General features: G+C 42.0%; 1 protein-coding gene and 1 long non-coding RNA gene across 2 annotated transcripts in view; one reads left to right on the plus strand and one right to left on the minus strand.

Annotated features, from left to right (window-relative positions):
- The window catches only part of LOC123030861 (CD2 associated protein), a 117179-nt gene that overhangs the window by 81658 nt on the left and 14427 nt on the right, over positions 1 to 21094 (plus strand). The window contains exons 13-15 of the mRNA XM_044445151.1: positions 1174 to 1316; positions 11666 to 11781; positions 13239 to 13328. Of these exons, the coding sequence (XP_044301086.1) occupies positions 1174 to 1316; positions 11666 to 11781; positions 13239 to 13328 (349 nt within the window). The remainder of the gene's footprint in view (positions 1 to 1173; positions 1317 to 11665; positions 11782 to 13238; positions 13329 to 21094) is intronic.
- Positions 1193 to 20794, minus strand: LOC123030862. The gene is made up of 3 exons (XR_006416183.1): positions 20764 to 20794; positions 13027 to 13033; positions 1193 to 1321 (listed from the first exon to the last, which is right to left on the minus strand). It is a non-coding gene; the product is annotated as an uncharacterized LOC123030862 (long non-coding RNA).

Consider the following 21094-nt stretch of genomic DNA (forward strand, 5'->3'; position numbering starts at 1 on the left):
TACGGACCAGTTAGCTTTATGTCCATTGTAAGAAAAACAATGGAAAGGCTCATAATAGTGACAGATTAAGTGATGCTAGATAGGGAAGGGAGGCTGGGGGCCACACAACACAGTTTCTGCAATAACAGGTCCTGCCACAAACCTTGTGGAATTCTATGACAAGGTTTCGAGGTGGCTAGACGGAGGGGATGCAGTGGATGTGGTTTACCTGGATTTCAGCAAGGCCTTTGACAAAGTGCACGATGATACCCTGGTTGAGAAATTGAGCAGTTTTGGGATAGACCAATGCACTGTCTGATGATTTAGGGCATGGTTGACTGACCGAAAGCAGAGGAATCATTGAGATAGTGGCCAGTGACAAGTGGGGTCACCCAGGGCTCTGTTCTGGGGCCAATCCTGTTTAATCTTTTCATCAATGACATGGAAGAAGGGGTGATCAGGTTGCATAGTCAGAAGTGTGGCTTCTAGATCGAGAGACATATTACTACCACTTTATACAACTCTTCTGCGCCCACAACTGGAGTATTGTGTTCAGCTTTGGGCCTCCCATTACAGGAGGGATATATCCAGGTTAGTGTCAGTGCAGTGTAGGGCCACAAGGTTGGTGGCCGGTTTGCAGGATATGCCGTATGAGGTGAGACTGAGGGAACTGGGTCTCTTCAGCCTGGAGAAGAGGAGACTCAGAGGGGATCTGTTGGCGACATACAGGTATGTGAGGGGGTGTCACACAGAGATGGGTACAGACCTGTTCTCCCCTGCAGAGGAAGGCAGGATGCGCTCCGGTGGAGCAAAACTCAAGGAACAAAGGTTCAGTTTAGATGCCCGGAAGTACTTCCTGACGGTTAGGACCCCGAGGGTATGGATTGGGCTTCCACAGGAGGTGGTTGAGGCCCCATCAGTGAGGGTGTTCAAAGATAGGCTGGACATGCACATGGTGGGCATGTCGTGAGCGGAACCGGCTGGAGCCGGGGATCAGACTAGATGGCCCAGGAGGCCCCTTCTGACTCGCTCTGTTTCTATGTTCTTAAACCTGCTCATCAAGGTTACATTCCATGCTATCTGAACTGGATCTCATTTTTATATAATTTTGTACATGGAATAATTTAAAGCATAGGTTTCTTTTTACTGTATTCTTTTCTTTTTAATATAAATCATTTTCTCTTTTGAATGCAGGACAAATGGGGAAGTTGTGTCTCATCGACTGAAAGCGGAAAATGAGCCCACAGCAAAACCAAAGTTAGATTCTGAGCAGTTACCATGCAGACCAAAATCAGTAGAGATAGATTCATTTGCAGTAAAGAGCTTAAAAGCAACAGGTACGCTTTAAACCGGATTGGAGAAATCTTTAGGGATTCTTTCTTGGTAGTATTAAGATTCTTGTAGTTCTGAAATGCTGACAAATTTATTGTAGTATAATAAATTGGTTACTTTTTGAGGTGCTACCAAACTCCTTTTTTTCTCCCTGCAACATAGTAACTTGGCTCCCCTTTGCAAGTATTAGAATGAATTCTTCAGGTGAACACCATTCCATGGTGTTTCTAGAATGGTTCCAATATTTGAAGAGTTAATGTCCTTAGGAGTTCTGTAAAGAATGTGTACTTTTGAAAATGCACATGCTCATTTAGAAGTTGTTACATAACAATAAGCAAATGGTATCCTGTTGGGAAAAATTAAGATACCTTGAAAGTCTCTGAAAAGAGGGATGTTAAGTAGGGGAGTTACTTGAAACAAACAATAAGAAAATCATTCTCATGTTATTTTGCTATACCTTGAATATATCATCAGATTCTAGGCATGGAGCCAACTAATGTTCCATAAGGCCCAGTTCACATGTTACAACATGGTTTGTTCTTGGGTTACATTTGTGGGGTGTTCCTCCTGTGAGTACCCACAATTCTGGGGTTGGGCATCGCAAAGAAAACCCAGTGACAAACCATCCCTTGACTATTTACCCCAGTTGGAAGAAGCAGCCAGCAGGAACCTAGTGTGTTCATTTGTTCCCACTTATTCACAGCTACCAATGAACTTTTAGTAGTCATGATGAGCAAACTGGGCCTAAAATTCACTAGCTGACAGTGGTTGGTTAACAATTTTTTCTAACTGTATAAAATTGCAGGGATGGTAAGGAGTGAAATGTATAAACTCATCAACTTGACTCTTACAAGAATTGCTTTGTTCCAACTTGTGATATTATTAGCCTATGACTGAGCTAACCTGAAAGCAGGTGCTGTATAATACACCTAAAAACCTGTAGCCAAGTATTGGAATGTTTAGAATTGGAATGCAGCCTTTCTATCTTGTGGTCACCTTTTTGCTCATAGTCTCCAGAGATTGTCCCTCCTCTCCTACCAAGAGCATGCTGCCCTTCATAATTCTAGGCACTATGTGAGTTCTCCACAACCACACTGTACTCCTTTCTTCAGCCATTCTGATTCCCACCCTTATCTCATGCAGGTTCCCAGTCCTTGGCTTCCGTGGGAATTTTCCTGATATAGTTAGCTAAAGCAATACTAAAACCCCTTTCTCCTATTCTTGAATACGCTGGGCTTCTGTCAAATTATTTGATGTTACTCTAATATTATATGCTATCTCATAACCCTTTAAAATAGCTTGTTTTCTCTTGTTTTTAATAGTTCAGTTCCCCCCCCCCCCCGCAAGTTCTGAAAATAAAATATTGGAATACTTTTAGCTTCTGCTAGAATTACTTTTTCCTTTTATAAAATGGTATACTTTAGGAAAGAGATTTGCATCAAAAGCTTCTGCAGAAAGTGAGGCACATGAATAAATTAGTGTTTGATTAAGAACACTCAGATTCCATTGGAGTAGATAAATGAGGTAGTATTAATATTAGCAAACTAGATGACCAAGGAACTAAAGGACATTGATTCCTTCCTTGCTTGATGCTTGTGATTTGGACATTCCTTGGTTTCTCCTTTTCTTGTAGGTAAAGTGAGATCGTTTGTTTATTACAAATGTAATTAGTACATGCTGGATTCTTTAAATAGGTCTACCAGTGTGTACATTTACTAGACTCCTAAAGATGTTTTTAAAATGTGATAGCAGAGACAAATCTTAAGATGGAATTTGCTTAAAATTCAGCATTTCAAGGGTTCTTCTATGTCTTTATGCTTCCGTCTCTCTCCCATCTCCAAGTAAATATTAAATAGCAATCGATGAACAATGCACAGCTTATTAGTCTCTGGTGCCTTGTAGTAAGTGCTCCATCACAATTCAGTTTTAATATCTCTTGTTAAGTGTGGTGGTCTGTGCTTCTGTAACTTAGTAGTGAAGCTTAGTAGTGAAGCTGTTAGGCTTTACTTCCAAGTTTTTAAAAAATATGTTTTGTAAGGAGACGTGGTCAGAGGTTCACTAATAGCCAAAACTGAGATGCTCCTTTACTTCCTTACTTCCAGTGCCACCTCCTCAGCAAATTAGGATATCTTCTTTTGCTTGCTGGATAATATCTCCTAGTGAATCAGTTCTTCCATGCCAGTTGCTTACGAAGCTGCTCTGTTTGGCTATAAGGATATCACATGTTTGCAGATGAGTTTTTTTTTAATCATACCATCACCCTGCAATCTTGGAATTTTGCAGGTAGTCTAGATGATGATATATGCTTCATGTGTTTCCCTACTGCTTCTTCCATCTTTTCTGTTAGCATGGGAAGACTACTAAGGAAGATAGCCACATAATGCCTTCTAATAGCAAATGCTATTCAAAAGAACCTCCTTTTCTGCAGATGTTTCTTTGTGCAGTATCAAAGTACCTATGGCAGCAGTAGATGTTAGCACTTAACAAGAAGCTCTGGCGATTCATTTACAGGGCCTGGTGCTTCGATTATATAGCCCTAGCCCATGAGTTTCCCTTTAAAGTTGAATCTATTCATTTGTTTAAAGCATTTCAGGTACAGTGCATACAGTCAAGAAAAATAAGACAGTCCTTGCCTGCAGCTTTTGAATCTAAATAGGATGGCACAAAAGAAAAAAAGATAGGGAGGTGAGAGGAGAAAATTAAATTAGGCACTATTCCTTAAAGATAAATTGTTCTTATAATGATCAGTTATAAGAGAGCTTCAGCTATTGGGCAATATAGAAGTTAAATAAATAACATCAATATGCACATTTTTTCTGCAAAGTATATGTGAAAGGGTGCCCAGTTTGCAGTTTTCTAAGCATTTTGTTGGCATTTGTTTTTGGGACATTAATATTATTTTGATGTAATATTTGAGAGCCAGTGTGGTGTAGTGGTTAAGAGCCTGGGACTGGGACTCAGACGATCTGGGTTCTAGTCCCCACTCAGCCATGGAGCCAACTGTGTGGCTTTGGGCCAGTCACAGACGCTCAGCCCAACCTACTTCACAGGGTTGTGGGGATAAGATGGAGGAGGAGATGTAAGCTGCCTTGAGCCTTTTGTAGGAAAAAGGCAGGATATAAATCCAAAAATAAATAAGTTCTTTTTTTCTGTCGATTAATCTGTATCACAGCATCCCAGATTCTGATCCAATCTTGTATTTGAAAAATTACTGTTGAAACATTTAGACTACAATCCTGTGTATGCTCACCTGAGAGTAAGTACCATTGAACACAGTGGGAATTCTGAGTAAACATGCATAGGGTTGCAGTGCTAATACAGCAAATTTCAATTTTCCTCATTTAGATACGAAGAACATACAATGTTGAGATGCTGTAGAAGGGCAGACCTGTCTTCTGTTGGCATTCCAAGTCAGTTCTGGTTCTGGACTCTTTATTGCTCTACACCTGACTAGAGTCTTTTCTACCTGTCCATTCTGTCTAGTCTTGATTTCGGGTTAGAGTATCCCGTAATTTCCCTTTCCCATTTCATCTGAGGGGCCACTAGATGTGTCAGGTACTTGCATGTGGGTCTGCCTCATTTTTCATGGGAAAAGACATCTGAAGAGTAGGAGGTTTCACTGCCCACACAGCCACACAGATTTCTCTGTTTGTGTAAAGAAAACCTTGGTTTACTTATTTAATTTAAACTTTCTATAAACTGTAGTTTAGTAGACACTCTCAGAATGGTGTACTGTGATTAAAACATAAAACATAAGAACAAAACATAACAATCATAAAAATTCAACCATAATAAACCACAGTGCTCCAAGTAAATAATAATAATTCTACAGAACAACAGATCCACAGCAAAGCAATCATCATATGATAAAACCACTGGGAAATCAGAGTCTTCTATTCAGCAAATAAAATAATGGGCAAATAAAAAAGTTTTAACCTGGTGCCGAAATGCATAAAGGGTAGGCGCCAGGGGGACCTCCCTAAAGAGCTGATTCTGTTTATTCATTTATTAGGGCATGCATGCATTTATATAAAGCCCTTCAGCCCTAGACTTTTGCATATTGTAAAATCAATGCAATAAAAACCGAACAACAACAAAGACTGCAGATAAAACAAACTGGCCATCTTTGGGTATCACCACAAGGGTCCTGCACTGTAGTGGATGCAACTGAATGTATTGACACCTGCTGAACACCTGAGGCTGAATATCCCACAGGCCCCAACTCCAGGTTGTTTCTCCTGCAACAACCCAGAGGTCCCAACTCAAATGTTCTGCTAAACCCAGTTTCCTCAACTGTTCAGGCCCTGCAAGAGCAATGAAGCAGTAGGAGCCAGTATGCTCTCTAACACACTTCATTCACAACAACCCAGTGCTTTAAAAATGTCAGATTTGGTTCATTTTATTGTACAGACCTGCCCAGTGTGCCATGTAACTAGCCATTTTTAAATTTTAGGATCACTGCTTCCATTTGTCTAACTGCAAAGTGTCTTCTTGCTGTTTCCCTATTTTTCGTTACAATAATGCTAACTGCATTATTAAATAAATTATTTTCAGCTCATAATTTATTCCATCCTTTTATGCTGTAGTTTGCAGTGTTCTGTATTGCCAACATTTTAAATTTCAATTTGTAATCCCTACTGACAGTCTTCACAGGTATTCCAGTTTAATAATCTGTGGCAAAAGCACAAACTGCTACATGGTGTATGCTCATTACATTTATTTCACTTAGGCTGAGATTTACAAAGCTGATTTCATAAATGTGAAGGATAACAAGGGTCTTATTTCTACCATGCCATCCAAAATTCTATAAATACATGATTTTAGAAGATATATTTAGAAGACCTATAAATAGAAGTTAGACATGATTCTGTGCATGTTTTGTAGGGAGAAGTTCTACATCTCCCAGCTGGGAGTTGTAGAAATTTTTTCTGTCTAAACGTACATAGGATTGCTCCCTAAGATACTTTGCCATTTGCCTGATTGCTGTGGTACTGAAGGTAATGCTACCGTGATAAAAAATAGCATTAATACTCCTACAAATGTACTTCTCCTGCAAGATATTTTTGTTCAGAATCTTCTAGATATTCCTCTCCTTGACTTTTCTTTCCAGATTTTGTTTCCTATCCTGTTTGACATGTTTCCCTTCTTACGTGTCAGGAAATTACCCTTCCCTTCTCCATTTTGGTAAGATAACTTTCTATATGGCAATCCAAATTCTTTGTTCCTTATCACTTCTTAAACACAGGCTTCTATTCTTGGCCAGTGTAGAATTAATTTTCATTTGAGGATATGTGTGCTTAATATTTATTTCTTTACTACTTTGTTTAAAATATATTTCCCCATGTTTTCAAGTATTTACCCTAGGTATTTGATGACAAAATATTATCTTTGGATGGAAGAGTGGGATTATTGCATATCTTTTTAAAAGTATTTCTCTTACTATATTTCTTGCTTGGATTTTTCTTTTATATAAAATTGTATTGATTATGAGCAGGGATGTAAACCTCTTTCTGTCCAAGTCTGTGGAGGCCACATTCCAGGGGTGCATGCGCCAAAGGCAAAAGGTAATTGGGGCCAAAATACCAGCATACATTAGCTTAAAGCTCTTGCTGAAGTAGCTAAGCCTCAGAAGAAGCATTTAAACTTTTTAGTATTGGGAAGAACTACATGAAAGATGTGAAATCACCACATGATCAGTAGCTCAGGGGAAAGAGGGTGAACCTCTGCGAAAGGGGATGCAGATTAGGATTCCTTCATACATAAGAACCTGGGAGAAGCAAGAGATGAGGTCTCTGCATACTTGCACCACCCCTTCATTTGGATGTATGATTTGGGGATATGTCCATGCCTGGATTCCAATGTGATTGGATACACATGGGACCTCTGCTGTGCCCACAGTGTATAATAGCCATTACAGAACTAGTAGCAATTACAGTTTTTCTACAGCTTTTGTACATTGTTTGATTTTGCTCATTTATTAGAGTTTTTTATCTTGTAAATCTAAACATTCTACAATGTATTTTATAGCTTTTCAAGTACAGTGGTACCTCGGCTCATGAACGCCTCAGTTCACAACCAAATCAGGTCGCGAACAGAAATTTCTGAGAAAAATTGCCTCAGTTTGCGAACTCCGCATTGGGTGACGACCACGATCGTGCCCGTCTCCCCCCACACAAGCTTGCCCACAATCGCGCCCATCCCCCCAGCACAATTGCGATCGCACGATTATGGTTTGGACTCTCCCTCCAAACAGTAACCTCCCCACCACCACCTAGGTTAGTGTTCTCTACTGTACTTTGTTGCTTTGTTGTTCTTTGTTACTTTGTTTCAAATTTTTGTGATAAAAGAACATTTACAGAATGGATTAACCTTATTTACATTGCACCTTATGGGGAAATTTGACTTGGGTCATGACCAATTTGGGTCATGACCTGAGTCCTGGAACAGATTAAGTTCATGAGCTAAGGTACCACTGTACTCTGGTTATGATACAAACACAAAGCTTATATACTGCTCATCCTTTTATGATACTGTTGCTAATATTACATTTGATTGATCCCATTCAGTCATTAGATTTATAATTAGCACTAATCAGTTCATTAGATATAGCACTAGTGATGTGGATTTTCCAGAATATGTTGAATCAGAAACTTTTCTGCTTCCCAAGATCAATTGTGCATATTTGTTTGACTTATATTTAGATAAGAAAACCAAAAACACATTAATTTTGTGGACTGTATAAATATCTCAAAGCTTTTTTTCTAATAGCTGAAAGTAATTAACAGGAATATTTAATTTGAACAAAAAACATAATAAAGCTAATTTAGGTTGCAGTCCTGTACACAGTTACAATTGAGTAAGTCCCATTGAACTTGAAGTCCCATGTGAGGTTAACATGTTGTAGTCAAACAGGTAGATAGCTTTACTTGAAACTTATTTTATTTGAATATTTTAAGACATAATAACTCAATAATATACACTTTCCTTACAATTTTATGGATGTTAAGAATACTGCTGTTTGTATACAGTTTAGCATGTATGAAGACTTTTTTACATAAATAGGTATAGTTGCTTCATAGAATAGGCAGTGGGAAAAATGGTTGGATTTAGATTTGACAATTCATTTGCTCACTTTGTCTTGTATGCATTTAATTCTTTTAATGAAGCAATACTTTTCTAAATGGTGAAAGAATTCTCAAAGAATTATACATCTGGAAAAGTTTCTTGGGTGTCTTCCAATTCGAAAACTGTCTTAAACATCTGTTAGCACATATGCTTCACTTTAGATCTGTTTAGGACTCCCCTGATTAAAATGGTTTTCAAAATTACAAATTTCAGCTGACGACATACTTGGATTCCTCTGGACTTGGGAGTTCCCAGCTAGCGCATGCACACAAAGTGAGAGAGAATGAGAGAGTTGCATCTATCTGGCATATTTTAATCACTTTGAGAAAAAGGCATACTGTAAAATAAATAGAATTACTCTAAAGTGGATTGATACATACAGTGGCCATGTTTGGACAGTGAGCTGTGCTTGTCGTGGGTTAAGTAAATCCACAAGCAGCCCGCTTGCACCAAATTAAACATGCAGCCCTTGTATAACCTGAAAACACACCATGTGTGTTGTGTTTGCCTGACACAACAACTCCCAAGCAGGGGTTGCATATTCAAAATCATGGCTTCATACACCCCATATGTGTGCTGAAGCCTCACCATGGTTTAAATACTCTTAGCAGCTGGATTGTTACTTCATGCAAGCAGTCTCAAAGAGAGAATTGCAGAGAGAAATGTCTCAGGACAGTCTTACTCCTTAAAGAATTATGGACTTGCTTTTGTCTGTGGTAGTAACTCAAAATAATTAAGGGGGTGGGTAGGAAGGAACATGTTTGTCACTCCCCCCACCCCATCTACCCATGCTGAATGGGAAATACTGAGTTCAAAAGAAGCTTCCCTATATAAGAGGTTTTTCCAGAAAATTGAGAGTTGGGATTAATTCAAGTTTTTTGCACACGACACTCAAAGTCCATTAGGATTTGATATAACAAGTTTGTTTGACAGTAATCAATGAAAAGTATAGTTAACATACTGAGAGTTTATCGTTGCTGCATAGTTTATTAGGAAAAAAATAATAAATCACATGGATACTGCAGTCCTAAATACTCTTATTAGTTGGACACAGTGGTATTTGTTTGTAAGTGTACTTGCTCAGTCTGGCTGCAGTTCTTTGTGAACTTACCTGGGAGTATATATCACTGAACTGAAATGGGACTTTACTTCCAAGCACATGTCTATTGGATTGCGCCAGTAGTGTTACTTAAATGTTATAATCATGAAAAATTATTTGAAAATTATTTTAATGGATTAGCGATAAACTTTAAAAGGTATCTACAATAATTACTTTTTTTAAAAAAATGAAGGCACTGAACCCTTTTAACATGCTAAATTTAGCACACTCAAACAACTGTTTATTTCTGTCCTTCCTTTCAAATAATAAACCAGCTTTCCATTTTCTGCACATGCATTCATTCAATTTGTTTGAAAGGCACATCCTACATCAAGTTGTTTATAGTTCTTTTAAGTTTGCTAGTGCCGTCTGAGGATATTAAAAGGTTCATTGTTGTGCAATGAAAGTTCAGTTTTGAAAATTTGAGGATATCTACAAGGTAGCTGAATAAGTGAGGCCCTTTTTAAAAAATGTGTTCAACCTTTGCCTTTCTTAGTTGGTTACATTGCATAGGAGAAGATTGACTAGCGTTTAGGGGGTTTCTAATTCCTTACTGTGAGACAGAAACAGTACTAGCCATCTTGAAAGGGATACTTGTCCAGCCTTAAAAAGCTTGTGGGGCAAGGAAGAGATGAGGCTGGGGACAGATAACCGGCTACTTTCAAAATTCCCATTGTAACTATCTGAAGTATGTGGTGGCTGTAAATCTCTAGGCTGTTTTGAATGAAATGGGTCCATTTCAATTGTGTTTCAGGCCTGGTGTGAGTGCAGGAACAACCTTAACCACCCTGATAGATGCATGTACCAAGAGAGGGATGGGGTAGTGCAACCTGTTGATTCGTCTCGGTCCTGATTGCTTGATGCACTCAAGCACTGTATTGTTCTGGATCAGCTCTGTGATTTGGCAGCTGGGGGCACAGTGAGATGGTAGCTTGTCTCCTGATTGCAAGGGAGGTCCATCTGAAGGCAGAGAGAGAGAGCACCGCAAACCTTCATGCACAATGGCTATCAGTAGGAGGAGATGCAGCCATGGGAAGAAGTGATACGTGAAGGGTGCTCCTTGAATTATGTGTTAAGGTTTATGAGTAGAGTAAGCTCGTACTGGGGAGAGGATTTTGTGAATAGTGTTAAGGAACAGCATCTATAGTGGTTTGTGTGGGTAGTATGAACTCGTGTTCCTTTGTGTGAATGATAAAGAAGCACTTATAGCAAAACTATAGTGTGAATAAGTGAGTGAGAATAAATTGATACAGAAGATACAAAAGCAATGGACATTTTTTGCATGCATATTCATAGAGTGAAATTCTGTAATCATATTAAACAACTTTAGCTTTCGGAATTCAGAATTTTGCAGGACCCCCACTCCTCAAGCCCCAGAGTTGTATTGGACAGGTTTCTATAAACATAAAAATTAATAGAAAACTTGTGGGACTAAGCAACTACTTGATAATATGGGATGCTATTAGATACTTCATTGCTTTAGCTGCATGTTTTGTTTAAGTGTTTAATTGCAGTTGCTTCCTAAGAGCTACCATGTATGTTACACCTTCAATTTGCATTCAGTATGTCATGCTTAGCAATTTGCACTGCTAATACAGCTTTTGTTACCATTGCTCCCAGTTTTATTGTTCATTTGATTTTTAAAAAATTCTAGAATCCTCTTTTAGCTTCCAACTTTGATTCTTATTTTGTACATCACTGTATTGAATCACAGTGTCTTGGTGTGAGCGTGGTTTGTGTTGTGTTGTGCTGTTTTTTGGCAGTGTCATAGAATTCTACAGTAGAATCTAAGGGCAATATCCAGTATTGCTGCTGTACTCCTCTTCCTTCTGTTGTGCCTGCTGGACCCACCACTTATGCTATAGGAAATTTGCACCAAAGCTAGCAGAAGTGTTTGTTTCCTGATTGGAACAGGCCAGTGGAGCTGCCTTCTGCAAGTTCCACTGACCTGTCCCAGTCCAGCCTCACCCATTCCCACTCCTTTCAAGTTGCTGTAAAAGCCACAAGCCCCCGTAATGCAAACAGAGAGTTCTCCCATTGCATGAATAGCCCAGGATGTTCCTCTAAAATGCTGCCTTATTAATGTCTGCTGACCTTTAATTGTTCTCTCTGCTTTCAACTCTCTTTTAGACCTTTTAAGTTTTGATGATGTAATATCTACCTCAGATAATTTATCGCATCCCACAGCAAATAGGCCAAAGATGCCTGGCAGGAGGCTTCCTGCTCGCTTCAATGGCAATAATTCTGTGAGTACATGAACTGTATAACTTTTTGCAGAGAAACATTGGGCACATAATTTCCATCTGAGAAGTGCACTTCGTAATACTGGCTCTTTAATGGATAATATATGTCTCTTTTCTGCCAAATGCTAAGCAGTTTACAGCAAACTAGATGAAGAACAATAGCAGTATCATGAAAGAGCCTTAAACTACAGTTGGGCATGTCACCAGTCAAATAGATTTGGCGAATTCACTAGTCAAATACTGTTATGCAATGCCAAATATTTTAAGGTATTAACTGTCTTAGAGCAACAAAAACAAATATGGTTTTGGATTTCCCCCTCACTTCTTGGCTGTTTGGTAAAGACTGTGTGTGTGAGAGAGAGAGACAGAGACAGAGAGTTGTGCTTTTATTCAACCATTGTGTTCAGCTAGTATTTTTGATAACAAATCACACCATAATGAAATAAACACATCCTATAGTTCTCCACATGTTCCAGCGTGACTGGCTGGAAGGATGCTGTGAGCCACAAGAATTTTTTCTGTAGTGGATTGTACCCTAAAACTATTAAACTACATAATCACTGCACATTCTGAAAATTAAATTTTAGGAAGCAGCAGCAGTTAATAAACTCCCAAGTATTCACAGTCCAAAGGAGTATCTACTCAGTAGATAGTTTCCCCCCAGTTGCATTTCAGTAGGTGAGGCTGGCCTTTCCCACCTGGACAACAGTGTAACAGTATAGATATTACCATTGGGAAACTCTCTTCCTTGATTGTATGCAATTGCATATAGTAGAGTTACCTTGAAGCAATTTCTTTCAGTTGTACGTTCATGAAGTGGGGAGTCGTATGGGGGAAGATGGTTTGTATAACCAACACTGTGAACTTGAATCAGAAACAGATTGCTGACCAATGGAAATGAGTGATCTTAAGTCATCTCTGCATTCATTGGCAAAAATGATAAGTAAACAGTTTTTTCAAAAACAGTTTAGAGCAAAACAAATTATATTCAATATACATAGAAAGCTCCCCCCACCCCATGTACGTGTGTGTGTTGGGGTTGTGTGTTTCTTTGTATGCATATCTCTTTCTCTAATACCACTTCAGACTTCTTGTCAAGTACAAAGTTACCAGCGTAGAGAAAGTGGAATGAAACTGAGGTGATTTGAGAATACCAGAAGAACAATTTATTGAAGTGTAAATAACATGTGATCCTTCTTAGAGACTCAGTCGATATCAGGATCTTACAGAAATTTCAGATATGATCACTTAAGAGCTTTCAGTTATAGTATATTTGAAAGTAAAATGACCTTAGTGTTATAAACAAGTACAGCAGAAAAAGGACTTAACAAATAATAGCTTATAATGTGAATATGCAGATAAGTTGGCATGTGTCTTCATATATACTTCTCATACTTCATATGTACTTCTCAAAGAGCAATAATTTTTGTTTTGTTATATATTTTCCTTTTTCTCTCTAGTCTACTCCAACTCTGAGTATACAGAAGAGTGTGATGGTCCATAAAGAGGAGGAGGGAAGTGCCAGACTAAAACCATCTGAGGTTAGAAAGGTACAGTGTTGCTATTGTTTGTGTTATTGGTAATAAGAAGCTTAATCATACCAGTGTTTCAAAGTATTATTATAAGATGACTTTCCTGGCACAGTGATGCAGATTTGTGTTGCCTAGCTCAGTGGCAGTTATGAGAAAAAATGCAACTAGGTGTTGAAACTCTGCACTTCGTGACTGTTCAGGAGAGCTGGAGTTGGGGAAGAGGACAGTTTTAGGCTTTTTTTTTCCTTCCCCCCATTTTTTATTTTTTTTGACAAAAAAGTAATTACAATACATCACAACAATAATAATATAACAAAAACACAATAATAAAAAAGTAAATAATAAGTGCCCCCACCACCCCGGAGACCAATGCTACCACCATTCACGTACCATAACAATTAATAATATATAATATACTTCAATTATTTCCATATCCTCTCCAGAAGTTCATATAATCTTGACTGGATTTTACCGCCTTTGCCTTCTATCAGTAACGCTTTTACAAAATCTTCCCAAATTTCATTATATTTATTTGCTTTCATTAACCTTCTTTTAATTTTTATTTCTGTCATCAGTTTATCATTAATTACCATATTTCATATTTCATTATACCATTCATGCCTTTGCAAAACCTAATTCTGCTTCCAATATTTAACTATCACTGACCTAACTGCCATTATCATACTTACAATCAATTCTTTCTTAGCTTCATTTATATCTTGTTTTTCTATCAACAGTAATAACACCATTCTTGGTGACATTTCTAAGTCTATATCTAAAATTTCTCCAATTTCCTTAAATACCATAATCCAAATCTTTTGTATATTTTCACAATCCCACCACATATGTTTATAAGTTCCGATCTCTTTACCACATCTCCAACATATATTAGAATATTTGTCATCAATTTAATTTAACTTACCTGGTGTTAAGTATCATCTCCATATCACTGTGTATCCATGCTCTTTAATTCTAACTGACATATTCTTATATACTCTTCTATTCCAAATATTCTTCCAGTCCTTGTCTTTTATTTCACCTACATCCATTTCTCAAATTGATTTTAAACTTTTTGTCTGATCCCCTAGCTCCATTAATATCATATAGATTTTGACAATTCTTCCTTTACTTATACATTCTTCCTCAGTCTCACATTCTTTTATGATCATTTCAAATTACACATTGAATTACACTTTCAATCAATAAATGAATTAGCAGCTGCAATTTAACAATTAGCCCGGCAGAGGGAGCTCAGATTCAGATGCAATTCCATTACAACGTAGTTTGTGTACTTGCTTGTTTATTTGTTAGGTTTTTTGCTTTTTTGTAAATTGCTCGTTATTTTCTTATAATATAAACAACAGCGGAAAAGTTAGTCCTGGGATGTTAATTAGCTTTAATCTGTATTCCTTACAGCTCTGTCCAACTGTTTTTGGTATTGGCACTCTCTCAGCCTTCCAGTTGCCTGGGGGGAGAGAGAAGAGTCACTTCTTATAAAAAAAAAAATCCTTCAAGAAAGTAACCTTCTCTTTATCTCCGCTTCCCTAGCTGTTTTTAAGCTTATTTTAATAAGTGGCCGGAGTATTTATAACATAAATGCTGTTTCTCAATCCAGAGATGGTCGAAATATGGCTTACTCTGGGCTAGGCTTAGCAGTTTCAGATCACAAAAACGACTCTTAGTCTACGTCAGTGTTTCAAATCTTCCCAGGAGATAAACAAAGGAATTGACTTACATTTTATGCATTTATCCAGTGTTTCTTTATCTTAATTTGAGTATATTTTAATCATATTTTGTCAATGATCAGGAGGAGTGCAGATTTTAGCGTCTGAAACCCATTCCGAGCTGGCTCCACCCCCCAGGACTATTTTAGGCTTTGAACAACTACTTTGCAACTTCCACCCTTACCTCCCAGTAATTCTTCCTTGTGTTGGATTGATCTCAGTTGCTGAATGGGAACACCTGCTGGAGAAGCCACATAAATGAGGCAGGGCACCAACTTTGAGTTGAAACATAGAAACATAGAAAACAGAGCGAGTCAGAAGGGAACTCCCGGGCCATCTAGTCTGACTTCCGGCACCAGCCAGCTCCGCTCACGACATGCCCACCATGTGGATGTCCAGCCTATCCTTGAACACCCACACTGATGGGGCCTCAACGACCTCTCATGGAAGCCCATTCCACACCCTCAGGCTCCTGACTGTCAGGAAGTGCTTCCTGGCATCCAAACGAAACCTTGGCTCCCTGAGCTTTGCTCCATTGGAGCGCGTTCTGCCTTCCTCTGCAGGGGAGAACAGGTCTCTACCCATCTCCGTATGACATCCCCTTACATACCTGTATGTCGCCAACATATCCCCTCTGAGTCTCCTCTTCTCCAGGCTGAAGAGACCCAGTTCCCTCGGTCTCGCCTCATTCAGCATCCCCTGCAAACCGGCCACCAACCTTGTGGCCCTACGCTGCACTGATTCTAACCTGACTATATCCTTCCTGTAATGAGGGGCCCAAAACTGTACACAATACTCCAGTTGCGTACGCACTAGAGTCGTGTAGAATGGCAGTAATACCTCTCTTGATCTAGAAGCCACACTTCTGGCTATGCAACCAAGTGTGGCGTTCGCCCTCTTGACCACCACATCACACTGCTGACTCATGTTCAGCCTGCAGTCAACCAGCACCCTGAGTTCCCTTTCACAGGTGCTGCTCTCCAGCCACTTGTCCCCTAACCTGTACTTATGACAGCTATTCCTGTGGCCCAAGTGCAAGACCTTGCACTTATCCACATTGAACGCCATCCTGTTGTCTCCTGCCCACTTCCATAGTCTGTCCAGATCCTTTTGGATCTGGAGTACCTGCTCCTCAGTTGTGGCCACTGCTCCAGTTTTAGTGTCATCTGCGAATTTGATCAGCAGACCATTCACCCCTTCTTCCATGCCGTTAATGAAAAAAATTAAACAGGATCGGCTCCAGGACTGAGCCCTGGGGGACCCCGCTTGTCACTGGCCGCCATCCCAATGATTCCCCATTAATGGTTACCTTCTGCTTTCGGTCAGTCAACCATGCCCTAATCCACCAGACAGTGCTTTGGTGTATCCCAAAACTCCTCAGTTTCTCCACCAGGATATCATGGGGCACTTAGTCAAAGGCCTTGCTGAAATCCAGGTAAACCACATCCACTGTATCCCCTCCATCTACCCATCGCAAAACCTTGTCATAGAATTCCACAAGGTTTGTCTGGCAGGACCTGTTTTTGCGGAAGCCGTGTCAGCCTCCCTTCCCTATCTAGCATCACTAGATCTCTCTCTATTATGAGCCTTTCCATTGTTTTTCCTGCAATGGACGTAAGGCTAACCGGTCGATAATTCCCCATGTCCTTTCTACTACCCTTTTTGAAAATTGGGACCACTGATGCCACCCTCCAGTCCTCTGGAATTTCACCCATTCTCCATGAGGTCTCAAAAATGGAGGCCAGCGGGCGTGAGAGAACCCCTGCCAACTCTCTAGGTACTCTTGGGTGTAAAACGTCAGGGCCTGGCACCTTTGTAATGTCCAATGTCCTGAGGAGCCCCTCGACTTCTAGGGAGGTGACTCTAATCTGTGCCCCTAAGTCCCCAGCCTCATCTAATCTCCTATGCGGATATTCCCCATCCTGCTTTGGGGAGAACACAGAGGCAAAATAGTCATTTAGCATCTGTGCCTGTTCCCTCATATCAGTCACTGGATCTCCTTTCTCCTTATTTAGTGGTCTTTCTTAGTCTCCCCTTCCTCTTCCTATTTACATGTTGAAAGAAGCCCTTTTTATTGCTCTTGATATTCTTGGCAAATCTCAGCTCGTAATCAGCCTTAGCCTTGCGAAGAATCCTTCTGCAACAGGCCTCCTCCTCCCGGTATACCCTTTTGCCTATTTCCCCTAGTACCCATTTCCTACGGAGGTTCCTCTTTGGTCTAATCCCTCTAACCACCTCCTTTTGCATCCATGGCGACACTCTCCTCCAGCTCCCCACCTTACTGACCAGAGGTATCGTCAAGGCTTGCACCTCCAAAACCTCCCTTTTGAGTGCTATCCACCCCTCCTCAACTCGCTTACCTTCCAGTAACCTATCCCAGGAGACTTTCCCCAGTCTGGCCATCAGTTGGCTGAAGCTGGCCCTCTTGAAGTCCCAGCTTCTAGTGCTCGACCTGCTGCCTGTTCGCAGTCCCCTGATCTCAAAGCAAAGGATGGAGTGACCACTTGCATCCGGAGCTCCCCTAATCTGTACTTCATCTATCAGCTCCTCCCTATTGGTCAAGACCAAGTCAAGGATGTTTCCCCCCCTCGTAGCCTGTCAGACCCTCTGTGTGAAAAACGCTCCCTCAATAGCTTCTAGGAAGCGTCGTGACTTGGCTGTCACCGCCGAGTGAGTCTGCCAACTAATATCTGGGAGATTGAAATCTCCCATAATTACTGTGTCTCTCCCCCGAAATATCCTTAGAATCTGGCCTGTCAGGACATCCTCCAGGGTCTCAAGTTGACCTGGAGGGCGATAACATACCCCCACTGTCAGGTCTCTTAACCTGTCAAAACCCCTAAGTTTCATTCAGACTGCCTCTACCGAATCCCCATCTGTGCTGCATTTTATCTCACTGCATCCTATCCCTTCCCTGACGTATAAAGCCACGCCCCCACCCCTCTTTCCCTTCCTGTCCTTTCTAAAAAGGTGATACCCTTCTATGTTCACATTCCAGACTTGCCTTTCATCCCACCAAGTTTTTGTGATTCCCACCAGGTCATACCGCCCTATTCCCAGGAGAGCTTCAAGCTCTTCCTGCTTATTACCCATGCTCCTAGCATTGGTGTACATGCACCTCAACTCCTTTCCACCACTTCCTTTCCTTGGAGACCCCAGCCTCCTCCTTCCTCCCATCCTCCCAAATACCTGGCCCCTCTCTGAAGGAGTCCTGTCAGTCCCTGCAGTATCTCTAAAACCCTGCTCCCAGAGCCCTGATTCTTCCCCCACACTTGTCCAGTGCAGGCCCGTTCCTGGGGGGCCTGAACCCCCCCCCCCGGCTCAGTTTAAATCTTCCAGACGAAGCTCGCTAGAGCATCTCCAAAGGACCTTTTCCCCATCCTCGTGAGGTATAGCCCGTCCATTGGCAAGAAAACGAGTCCCGTGGTCGAGGAACCCGAAGTGTTCCTTCTGGCACCACACCCTAAGCCAGTCGTTCACCTCGGAGGCCCTCCTGTCTCATCCTGGCCCAAATCCCCAGACAGGTAAGATTGACGAGAAGGCCACTTGGGCCTTTAGCTCCCTGAGTTTCTTCCCCAAGGCCTCAAAGTCCCTGGTGGTCCCAACCACACCCTGCCTGGCCACATCGTTTGTGCCCACATGGATCACCAGGAGCGGCTGGTGACCCCTGGAGCGAACAAGACTCTCCACTTTGTCCATCACATGCCGGATGCGTGTGCCCGGCAGGCAGCAAACCTCCCTTGTCTCCAGGTTGAGGCAGCACACCGCCGGCTCAGTGCCCCTCAGCAGGGAATCCCCAACAACAATCACCCGCCGCCGTACCTTTCCGGTGCTGGTGGGCGGCCGTGCCCTGGCCCTCGCCTCTCCTGCAGCGGCCCCCTTGCTGCCTGACATCTCAGGCTGGGGGTCCTGCTGGTCCCCCGAGGCCTCATCAGCCCCAGCCTCCCCAAGTGGAGAGAACCTGTTTCCCAGCTCCAGATTGGTGCCAGGAGAAGGTGCAGGCCGTGCTGGCCTCCTGTGAGTGACATACCTCCATGTCTCCGCAGCTGCTCCTCCCGTGGCTTCTCTCTCAACCCTCTGTCCAGAGGGGGGCTGCTCCGGGGGGGCCTGGAGAACTCTCTCGGTCCTCAGGCACCTCACCTCCTCTTCTAGCAGGGTCACCATCTTGCACCGAGGGCAAGTGTATCCCTGCCTCTCCTGGGGGAGAAAGGCGAACATGTTGCAGCTCTCGCAGCGGACAGCAACACCCGTGACTCCCGCCAAGGCCATCTCCTGGTCTGCCATCGGTATCCCTTCCAAGACCTTACCTTGGTCCCCCGCCTTGTTAGTCCTGCAGTCCCTCTCACTCGCCCAGTTCTCCCAGACGAAAACCCACTTGCACACACACACACAAGGATAAAATAAACTTAAATTTAAATTGGAAGAAAAACAAAGCACAGCACAGCACAAACCAACCAAACAAACAATCAAACCTCTGTGTCTCAGGGAAGGGAGTCTCCGGACAGCCTGGGCCGTAGCCAAGGGATGCAGACAAGGGACGACACCCCACCCCTCTGCCTCCTCCTGCCCCTCTAGCCTCTCTGGCCCCGCCCCCTTCCTCTCTGCCGCTCCTGGCCCTCTGCTCTGCTGCCCAGCTCCTACCGTGCCTTCGCCAGTCCCCTGATCACTCAGCGCTCTCTCCCAGTCTCTGCCTATGCTGCTCTTGCCTCTTGGCAGACCATCAGGCCTCTTAGATATCTAACCAGGGGTGTGCCTTACATTCTCTTTCTCTCTACTTCACTTGCTTGCTTGTCTAGTTTACACCTGTTCTGGGAGTCATGGGGGCGGTGTTGCTGGGTGAGATGATAGTTCTCTCCCTTCCTTAGGAGGTCATGCACTATTGTCCAGCTTACATGAAAGATGGGGCTGGGGGCCTTGTGTGCTAGAGTGGAAACCTGTGCTGTGTAGAGGTAGGTTTCCGTCTGGGTGGGAGCCAGAGAGGAGAATTATTTTCAGCACTTCCAGTAAGAGATGGAGTGAGCCTGAATGAGCAGAACTGTGTTTGGATGGCTAGGAAATGGGTGCTCTAGTTGTTCTCTGTCTTGCTTGGTGTTCTGTCAGGCCTGATGTGACCAGTGGCTTGTTGTAACTACAAGGTATAATTGTAGTTGATTGTGCTAGGTTGCTTGTATGTGATTGCTTGGATAAATGCAGAGTGTTCAGTTGTGAGTAGTTAAAGGTATGTTTGAATTGTGAATGGGGGTTAAGAGAGCATGGAAAGTTTTGGAGGGATAAGGATTTACAAAAGCAACACAGGGACCAGTGGAAATGGTATCTCTGTTGTACTGACTTGGAGCAGGAGTATGGCAGGAACAGAGTGTTGGGACATCAGAGCAGAATGGCTTACAGATGTTTATATACTGTTCCCTTTCTATCACCCCCATCCCCTAGTTTTCATGTATCTTGTAGTTCCTCCATTGAGAAATCACTTGCTATACTGCTGTTTCACAGCAGGTCACTCATTCATGAGTTAAATCATGGAATGCTGATCTGGCATGGATTTCGGAGACTAGGGTGGGTGAGCTGGGTGAGATCATCCTCAGTCCTGCCTACCCCAGTGCTCCGTGCAGCACCAAGATAGGCCGGAGGGTGGGAGGAGTTGCTGTGGTTTACAGAACTTCCATCACACTCACCAGGAAACTACACCATTTTGAAGCAGGCCTTGAGTGGTTGCACCTGGTGTTGGTCACAGAAACAGAATGGGGATGTTGCTGGTGTGCCCCCTACTTTGCTGCCCAGCAATCATTCTAATCATGCTGCCAGAGCTGGTCTCAAGCATGGTGTTGGAGGAACCCAGTGTAGTGGTTCTGGGTGATTTTAAACTTCATGCTGTCTCTGGAGCTCCACCTTGCAACTTCATATATTCCATCACAACTGTGGAACTATCTCAGCTTGTCATTTGCCCAGCACATGGCACAGGGGCTACTCTTGTTTTGTCATTTGCTCCAAGCTTTGAGATAATTAGGCTGAATATGTTATCATGGTCAGACCATTTCCTGATGGAGTTTGAACTCATGGCAT

The sequence above is a fragment of the Varanus komodoensis genome, unplaced genomic scaffold (assembly GCF_004798865.1).
Source record: "Varanus komodoensis strain SLA01 unplaced genomic scaffold, ASM479886v1 scaffold47, whole genome shotgun sequence".
NCBI lineage: Eukaryota > Metazoa > Chordata > Lepidosauria > Squamata > Varanidae > Varanus > Varanus komodoensis.